The 10,236-nt window shown below is 44.8% G+C and overlaps 1 protein-coding gene across 1 annotated transcript; it reads left to right on the top strand.

Moving 5' to 3' along the window:
• The first annotated feature begins 445 nt into the window (after window positions 1-445).
• LOC139453798 (uncharacterized) lies at window positions 446-3,109 on the top strand. The gene has a single exon (XM_071235263.1). The coding sequence runs from the start codon at window positions 446-448 to the stop codon at window positions 3,107-3,109; it is 2,664 nt and encodes an 887-aa protein (XP_071091364.1).
• The last annotated feature ends 7,127 nt before the right edge of the window (window positions 3,110-10,236 follow it).

The raw sequence follows: 10,236 nt of genomic DNA, 5'->3' as shown, positions 1-10,236 counted from the left end.
CAGCCACTCTATCGTTGAGAGATTTGCAACTTCGATATTCATCACGACTTCGAATCCGACACGTACACCTACATGGTAAACAACGAAATGAGATACAACGCCAGTGCAGCCCAGGCCAGGCCAGGCCACGCCACACTACGTCACGTCACGACACGTCACGTCACGTCACGTCACTTCACGTCACGCCACGCAACGCAACTCAATACCCAATCCACACTCTCACCCACACCAACTCCTGAAGATCTACATCAACGCGCACAATCATAACCCCAGCCACAATCAGAAATCAAACCACATTCTTAAACAGAAGCACCCCGACAATACCCATGCCTAAACCCACACATACACGAGAATACCCCAAACACCCGTGAGTCTGGTCCCCAACAGGTCTTACTGTCATCACCATCATGTGCCCCTCCCAGCAAGTCTTACTGTCATCACCAGCATGTGCCCCTCCCAGCAAGTCTTACTGTCATCACCAGCATGTGCCCCTCCCAACAAGTCTTACTGTCATCACCAGCATGTGCCCCTCCCAACAAGTCTGACAGTCATCACCAGTATGTGCCCCTCCCAACAAGTCTTACTGTCATCACCAGCATGTGCCCCTCCCAAAAAGTCTCACAGTCATCACCAGTATGTGCCCCTCCCAACGAGTCTTACTGTCATCACCAGCATGTGCCCCTCCCAAGAAGTCTCACGGTCATCACCAGTATGTGCCCCTCCCAACAAGTCTTACTGTCATCACCAGCATGTGCCCCTCCCAACAAGTCTTACTGTCATCACCAGCATGTGCCCCTCCCAAGAAGTCTCACGGTCATCACCAGTATGTGCCCCTCCCAACAAGTCTTACTGTCATCACCAGCATGTGCCCCTCCCAACAAGTCTTACTCTCATCACCAGTATGTGCCCCTCCCAAGAAGTCTTACTGTCATCACCAGCATGTGCCCCTCCCAACAAGTCTCACGGTCATCACCAGTATGTGCCCCTCCCAACAAGTCTTACTCTCATCACCAGCATGTGCCCCTCCCAACAAGTCTTACTGTCATCACCAGCATGTGCCCCTCCCAACAAGTCTTACTGTCATCACCAGTATGTGCCCCTCCCAACAAGTCTTACTGTCATCACCAGCATGTGCCCCTCCCAAGAAGTCTCACGGTCATCACCAGTATGTGCCCCTCCCAACAAGTCTTACTCTCATCACCAGCATGTGCCCCTCCCAACAAGTCTCACTGTCATCACCAGCATGTGCCCCTCCCAACAAGTCTTACTGTCATCACCAGTATGTGCCCCTCCCAACAAGTCTTACTGTCATCACCAGCATGTGCCCCTCCCAACAAGTCTTACTGTCATCACCAGTATGTGCCCCTCCCAACAAGTCTTACTGTCATCACCATCATGTGTCCCTCCCAACAAGTCTTACTGTCATCACCATCATGTGTCCCTCCCAACAAGTCTTACTGTCATCACCAGCATGTGCCCCTCCCAACAAGTCTTACTGTCATCACCAGCATGTGCCCCTCCCAACAAGTCTTACTGTCATCACCATCATGTGTCCCTCCCAACAAGTCTTACTGTCATCACCATCATGTGTCCCTCCCAACAAGTCTTACTGTCATCACCAGCATGTGCCCCTCCCAACAAGTCTTACTGTCATCACCAGTATGTGCCCCTCCCAACAAGTCTTACTGTCATCACCATCATGTGCCCCTCCCAACAAGTCTTACTGTCATCACCAGCATGTGCCCCTCCCAACAAGTCTTACTGTCATCACCAGTATGTGCCCCTCCCAACAAGTCTTACTGTCATCACCAGTATGTGCCCCTCCCAACAAGTCTTACTGTCATCACCATCATGTGCCCCTCCCAACAAGTCTTACTGTCATCACCAGTATGTGCCCCTCCCAACAAGTCTTACTGTCATCACCAGCATGTGCCCCTCCCAACAAGTCTTACTGTCATCACCAGTATGTGCCCCTCCCAACAAGTCTTACTCACATCACCAGTATGTGCCCCTCCCAACAAGTCTTACTGTCATCACCATCATGTGCCCCTCCCAACAAGTCTTACTGTCATCACCAGCATGTGCCCCTCCCAACAAGTCTTACTGTCATCACCAGTATGTGCCCCTCCCAACAAGTCTTACTGTCATCACCAGTATGTGCCCCTCCCAACAAGTCTTACTCACATCACCAGTATGTGCCCCTCCCAACAAGTCTTACTGTCATCACCATCATGTGTCCCTCCCAACAAGTCTTACTGTCATCACCAGCATGTGCCCCTCCCAACAAGTCTTACTGTCATCACCAGTATGTGCCCCTCCCAACAAGTCTTACTCACATCACCAGTATGTGCCCCTCCCAACAAGTCTTACTGTCATCACCATCATGTGTCCCTCCCAACAAGTCTTACTGTCATCACCAGCATGTGCCCCTCCCAACAAGTCTTACTCTCATCACCATCATGTGCCCCTCCCAACAAGTCTCACTGTCATCACCAGCATGTGCCCCTCCCAACAAGTCTTACTCTCATCACCACCATGTGCCCCTCCCAACAAGTCTTACTGTCATCACCAGTATGTGCCCCTCCCAACAAGTCTTACTCTCATCACCACCATGTGCCCCTCCCAACAAATCTCACTGTCATCACCAGTATGTGCCCCTCCCAACAAGTCTTACTGTCATCACCAGTATGTGCCCCTCCCAACAAGTCTTACTGTCATCACCAGCATGTGCCCCTCCCAACAAGTCTCACTGTCATCACTAGTATGTGCCCCTCCCAACAAGTCTTACTGTCATCACCAGTATGTGCCCCTCCCAACAAGTCTCACTGTCATCACCATCATGTGCCCCTCCCAACAAGTCTTACTCTCATCACCAGCATGTGCCCCTCCCAACAAGTCTCACTGTCATCGCCACCATGAGCCCCTCCCAACAAGTCTTACTGTCATCACCATCATGTGTCCCTCCCAACAAGTCTTACTCTCATCACCAGCATGTGCCCCTCCCAACAAGTCTTACTCTCATCACCATCATGTGCCCCTCCCAACAAGTCTTACTGTCATCACCATCATGAGCCCCTCCCAACAAGTGTTACTCTCATCACCATCATGAGCCCCTCCCAGAAGTCTCACTGTCATCACCATCATGTGTCCCTCCCAACAAGTCTCACTGTCATCACAAGCATGTGCCCCTCCCAACAAGTCTTACTCTCATCACCAGCATGTGCCCCTCCCAACAAGTCTTACTCTCATCACCATCATGTGCCCCTCCCAACAAGTCTCACTGTCATCACCATCATGTGCCCCTCCCAACAAGTCTCACTGTCATCACCACCATGTGCCCCTCCCAACAAGTCTTACTCTCATCACCATCATGAGCCCCTCCCAACAAGTGTTATGCCTGTCTTCTTCCTGTGTTATCAACTGCAGCACTTCCCAGAGACTGTCTCTGGTAACTCAAAAACTGTATCACGTACGCCTTTCCTGTATTTACAGTAACAACCCACTCCTGCCTCACAACGTAAATACGCAAACAATTTTGAACCATTGACCCATCTTAAATGAGAGATAGGACCCACAGGTAACCATATTCTTGTCGTATAAGTCATATTTCCAAAGTTTAAAGATAAAATGGCATCTTTAAAGGCTTACGGTACGGAACTGTTTACACCGACGATCGACAATAATTAAACTCTGCACTTTCAATCTGCACTGGTTTCTTACTAGGCTATCATGCAGTAAATGCAAGCTTCTTTTATTAAGTAATACATTTCTCCCTTCTAAACTTTCATTTTCTGATACTGATTTCATATATTGTGGATTATATCTAGCCAGATTTGTCTATATTATTATCTTGATCGGTTCGATCCAATTAAGAGCAGATATGTCTTTTCTCACCCATTGCCGAGCTTGGCACAAGGCAGTGCCTTATAACTACAAACAAACCTGTGAGGGGTCTTGTCGGTATAATTGTATTCCTTTGAAATATCTATAATCTGGTCAAATTTGATCGACTTTGTAATGCACTGAGACAACACAGAATTAACAACCCTCAAATCTACAATAAACTGTATCAAACAAATGTCTCTGGCAACACTTCTAAACCCACTGAACGACCTACAAAACTTTCTTATTAAAACAGGCCTAATAGGCCGCATCTAATAAACTACAAAATCATTGTATACTCTGCTGAAACCCTAAAATAATAATATATTAAAAAACACACCTAAAACAAACTCCCTCAGTTCCCCGACCTATATCACGGAATTCTTCAAAATTCCAAATTTCCTCAAAATTAAATAAGCAACCCTGTAGTCCCCCAGGTTGCTTTTCCTGGGAGGGACATACCCTCCTCGGCAAAACCACTAAATGGCCTGGCGGGCCCGTGTGCGAAATACGCTTAAAGTCGGAAAGCGCACGTAAAGACACCAACACTCTCTCTCAGCGATTTTAGGAGTATCAAGGTAAGATGGCTGCTGACCGTCAGCTCTGGACAAAGCATTCTTGTGATATGCGATAGTCATCCATTACCCCCGGGTTACAGGATTCCGACACACAATCTGTATTGTGACTGATGGTACATCTGTCCAGGGACGCTGAGCGTGTCCAATATCACATCTGCCATCCACACACAACGCGAGATATCGGGGGATCCTTTGCTGTAGACTTTCTGTTCACCATAGTCCTGCGCCAAGACTGTGGCATATCTGCATTTTTAATCAAAACCAGTCTAGATGATGAAAAAAGGTAAGTCTTGGTTGTATATTTCACACCAGCAGTCGAATTTATTGTGTAAGAATTATTGTGTAAGATAAGATTTCATACAATATCTGTTAGTCTAACTATAGTTGTATCATACCAGTTATGTGTCATCACATGACAATGTGTATATCATAGCAGTGTATAATATGTTATCATGTGTTCTATCATAGCAGACATACGTAGTAAAGCATTCTTCCATTATATATGAGTGACATACGCGGTGAAGCATTCCTCCTTCATATCTGAGTGACAAACACGGTGAAACATTCCTCCTTCATATCTGAGTGACATACGTAGTGAAGCATTCCTCATTCATATCTGAGTGACATACATAGTAAAGCATTCCTCCTTCATATCTGAGTGACATACTTAGTAAAGCATTCCTCCCTTCATATCTGAGTGACAAACATAGTGAAGCATTCCTCCATCATATCTGAGTGACAAACATAGTGAAGCATTCCCCCTTCATATCTGAGTGACAAACATAGTAAAGCATTCCTCCCTTCATATCTGAGTGACATACATAGTGAAGCATTCCTCCTTCATATCTGAGTGACATACGTAGTGAAGCATTCTTCCATCATATCTGAGTGGCAAACATAATGTAGCATTCCTCCTTCATATCTGAGTGACATACGTAGTGAAGCATTTCTCCATCATATCTGAGTGACAAACACGGCGAAGCATTCCTCCATCATATCTGAGTGACATACACGGTGAAGCATTCCTCCTTCATATCTGAGTGACATATGTAGTGAATCATTCCTCCATCATATCTGAGTGACAAACATGGTGAAGCATTCCTCCATCATATCTGAGTGACATACGTAGTGAAGCATTCATCATTCATATCTGAGTGACATACACGCTACAGCATTCCTCCATCATATCTGAGTGACAAACATGGTGAAGCATTCCTCCATCATATCTGAGTGACATACATAGTGAAGCATTCCTCCATCATATCTGAGTGACATACACGCTACAGCATTCCTCCATCATATCTGAGTGACAAACATGGTGAAGCATTCCTCCATCATATCTGAGTGACATACGTAGTGAGGCATTCCTCAATCATATCTGAGTGACATACATTCCTGAAACATATCTCGGAGACACACACGGTGGAGAACTCCGACATGAGGTACGCCACGTTGACTCCTTGTGTAATAGAAGTAAACCAAAGTATGTCCCCAGGAATCTTCAGCTGGAGCATGCCGACACAAGGAACACTTCTCCTTTCACAAGGCAGTGCTAATAGAGGGCTACATTCTACAAACATCACCTAAAACCATTGCCACAGTTTAACCACGGTTCCACGGGACCTTGGTGTTTAGACAATAAATTGGCTCGTGTACAAAGTAATTCTAGCATGGACTCAGCAAAAGTTGGCCAAACATTGTCATAGCTTGGGCTCGGGGCATAGGGGGTTGGGGGCATCTCGCGTAAACATGGACTCACGAAAGAGGTCAATTATGTTGCAATTTTTCTGTTGATAAGAACGATGTCTTTTTGTCAAGACTTTGTTACCCCTTTTAGGAACATCACCTCGTCTTGTAGTCCGGGGAAACAGGCATCGGTCAGAAGGAATGCGTCGATATAAACACCGAAGGTCACAATAGCATGTCAAGGTTATGTCGAGGGGAAAAGGTTTGTTTTAACCTCATTTAGGATACAGGTGCGAGAAATGTCAACACTGGCTGTCGAGACAACGTCTCGGAAAAAACAAAGAGAGCTCGGAGGAATTGTTGGTTATTTTTAAGCCCAACAGAGGAACGAGTTTGACATTGTGAAAGGGTCAATACCAAACAAATAGGGGCAGTTATTGACTGTTCGCGGTTCTTGGTGGTGCGTAATAGTAAAACTCTAACATGATCTGTCTCTGTTTGAGAGGAGTGTATTTAAAAAAACCTATTCGGATAAAATATTTAAATTACAGTTCGTAAACACATGGCATCCATAGGCGTTCCGGATACTCTGTGTGGCGGACAAGGGAGAGGATGCTGTTCAGTCCTGGACAACCAAACATAGCTGTGTTATAACTGAGCACTGCTATATGGATTATATCCGATTCCCGGGGTGTATTTGACGTATTGCGTTTTGACGTATTATGACGTATGGTAGGGCAAGATGATCGTGGTGCGGGGTCATAATGACATGTCGGGGCGTGATGACGTGTGTCAGAACGGAGCGACGTACGTAATGGCGTACGTTGGGGCGTTATGAGGTTCGTAATGCTGTGTTGGAGTATGTCATATCGTAGTGAAGTGCTGGGGACTTTGTGAGGTGTGTAAGGGCGTGTCGACGTACACCTAGACGTGGTGACGTATATTGGGGTAGGGTGAAGTATATCACGAGTTGGTGATGTATGTCGGGGTGTAGTGACGTATTTTGGGGCGTGGTGGGGTATGTAAGGGCTCGTTGACGTATGCCAGGACATTGTGACGTACGCCTAGGCATGGTGACGTATGTCAGGTTTTGGTGACGTATGGTCACTGATTCATAGGGATTAATTACATGACCAATATGGTCGAATGGGCGTGAGCTGTAGTTATATCTATTTATAGTTATTTGTGATTAAACAATATTGTCAGTGTTAGTGACAAAACCTTTGCACATTGTGTGTCTAATATCGATATGGCAAATGGAATACATGTTTCCAGCTGCGGATTGGTTTAGTTGTTAACGTCAAATCTTGGCCCACGTTCGATTCCTATATGAATGGTTTACATTAAGCACACTCATGGCGTGACCCGCCCCTTATGACGGCAATGATCTGCATACATATTTGTACATGTTTTGTAAACACTATCCAGTGTGGCGGAAAGTTCACTTCGGAGTTCGTGTTAAACGATTCTAGGGTTATTGGCGTCGTCTCAGAACGATCAGGGGGCACGGGTGGCCCAATCGTGTAAGGCGCCGCGATTCGCTGTGCAGAGCTGCGTCCCTTGGGCACGCCAGAAACCTATGATTGTGGCTTCGAATCCCGGTTCGCCCCGATTATGTTTCTAGGTTTGTCAGCACCATACCCGTGCTCGTGGGTTTCACCGAAGTGGTAATTATAAACGTCTGAGACCTGCATCACTTCGGGCTTTCCTCCCACATTAAGCTGACACGCCGCGATATAACTGTAATACTGTTAAAAGCGGCGTTAAACCCAACTCACTCACTCACTCAGAACGATCATTAGTGCTTTAATAAATCACAGATACCCGTTATCACTGAAGTGTTTTTGTTTCTTATTGTATTCGCTATTTAGATTTCAAAACATACACCAAAATAACGCCGCGAATCGTGATTACTAAAATGTTAAACAGTAATGATTATTACGAGGAACATAGTATCAGAGGTCGTATTCAATAACTGTGCTCTGCTCATAATGATAGTGGATGATATCATGGGACAGAAAGTTTCCTGCAGAATACAAAACAGTTAAGGGTATTTGTTTACGTGGTGCAATTTGAGTTTTATTCAACTTTTAAGGGAGGGTTGAAGAGGATGGCGTATATGTCCTTCCGGCATCCAGGGAATTAACATTCTGTCAGCATATACCGTTTTTAATTATCAGATGATACGAAAATGCTGTTCTTCCATAGATAATTACTATAAGTCTAATATTCAAAACTCTCTGTCAGCAATTATAGATATATTTCCTGGTACAGTAAGTATCGACACTTTACACAAGCTAAGGCCTATCAACAATATTCAATCTGGTGTTCGCTGGCGCTGACTAACACAATATTTCAAACTTCTATTGTGGTGGTTTTCCAATGTCCTGTTGTCACACAAACAGGTTATACTTGAATCTACATCCTTCTTCAGTGGAAAGGTGACAACCACTATTGTCATCGCGTTTTATCTAGGTGGTTTTGTATACTCTGGGGTATATCGGCTTAATTTTCCACTGGAGATTTTCCTCAACACCGCGTTTGCAGCTTGACTGATACTAAGTCGAGCGTGAACAGTAGAATATAATTGAAGGAGTTCACACTGACGTCAGCAGAACATGGCATTACTAAGAGAACCAGACTCTAACAGGCATGAAACCATTATATTAACGTGAAATGTGGGCTTCAATGTCACCACTATAGGGGATGACTTGCGGCTACCAGATTCAAGGTGACGCGGCAGTAACAGTGTTCAATAGATATGGATTACAGGTAATAGGCAGATCGACGCCGGGACGGTGCGAAACACCATCTGCACCTCGTCAATAGTATTAAAGGAAACATTCTTCAACTAGTTATAATGATAGTATGCTGTTAACAGCAAAATATGATGTGCTGGTTGGTTGGTTGGTTGTTTTACGCCGCACTCAGCAATATTCCAGCGGTCTGTAAATAATCGGGTCTGCACTAGACAATCCAGTGATTGATATCATGAACATCGATCAACGCAATTGGGATCGATGACATGCTTCAACCAAGTCAGCGAGCCTGACCACCCGATCCCGTTAGTCGACTCTTACGACAAGCATAGTCGCCTTTACGGCAAGCATGGGTTGTTGAAGACCTATTCTACCCCGGATCTTCACGGGTCATATCATATGCATGAAGTAATAATGACATTATGCTGTTAACTTCAAAAGGTGTTATTCTTCCACTTGTGATAAAGACACCATATCTGACGTTAACAGTAAAATATGACATGCGTTAAGTGATAATGGCATTAAGTCAACATTAAAATGTGAAAAATATACTGCGACTAGAGAGAAAGACAATTTGTTGTTAACAGTGTAAAGAAAATATGCTGCAACTAGTGAAAAATTAGGGATGAAGGCATTTTGTTGTTAACAGTGTAAAGGAAATATGCTGCACTAGGGATGAAGGCATTTTGTTGTTAACAGTGTAAAGGAAATATGCTGCATTAGTGATAAAGGCAATTTGTTGTTTACAGTGTAAAGGAAATATGCTGCATTAGGGATGAAGGCAATTTGTTGTTAACAGTGTAAAGGAAATATGCTGCATTAGTGATAAAGGCAATTTGTTGTTTACAGTGTAAAGGAAATATGCTGCATTAGGGATGAAGGCAATTTGTTGTGTGAAAATTACAGTGTGAAAGAAAATATGTTGTAATACTGATGATGATTTCAGCTGAAGGGACGGTCTGTCAATAATCGTCAGACAATCCTGTGATTGACATCATGAGCATCGGTCTACGCTCTTCGGATGCAATGACATGCATCAACCAGCCAGTCTGACTACCCGATCCCGTTAGTCGACCCTTACGACAAGCATAGTCGCCTCTCACGGCAATCATGGGTTCCTGAAGACCTATTCTACCCCGGATCTTCACGGTTAAAAAGATTTATAACAGTTGGTATTAATGACAATTTATTAAACACACGCTGCAACCAGTGATGACGACTTACAGCACCAGTGTATTGTATGATGCAACAGCCTGCACAGGTCGATGCAAGATCACGACTAGCTGTTTACAAAAGCGATCCCTGTCAGAGAACCGTTGTATTATCTCAAC

The sequence above is a fragment of the Haliotis cracherodii genome, unplaced genomic scaffold (assembly GCF_022045235.1).
Source record: "Haliotis cracherodii isolate W230 unplaced genomic scaffold, xgHalCrac1.p SCAF_10, whole genome shotgun sequence".
In the NCBI taxonomy this organism is placed as follows: domain Eukaryota; kingdom Metazoa; phylum Mollusca; class Gastropoda; order Lepetellida; family Haliotidae; genus Haliotis; species Haliotis cracherodii.
This window is presented reverse-complemented; position numbering and strand designations above follow the sequence as displayed.

Excerpts from the sequence above, each read along its gene's own strand:
- LOC139453798 (XM_071235263.1), top strand. The coding sequence starts at position 446 with ATGTGCCCCTCCCAGCAAGTCTTACTGTCATCACCAGCATGTGCCCCT.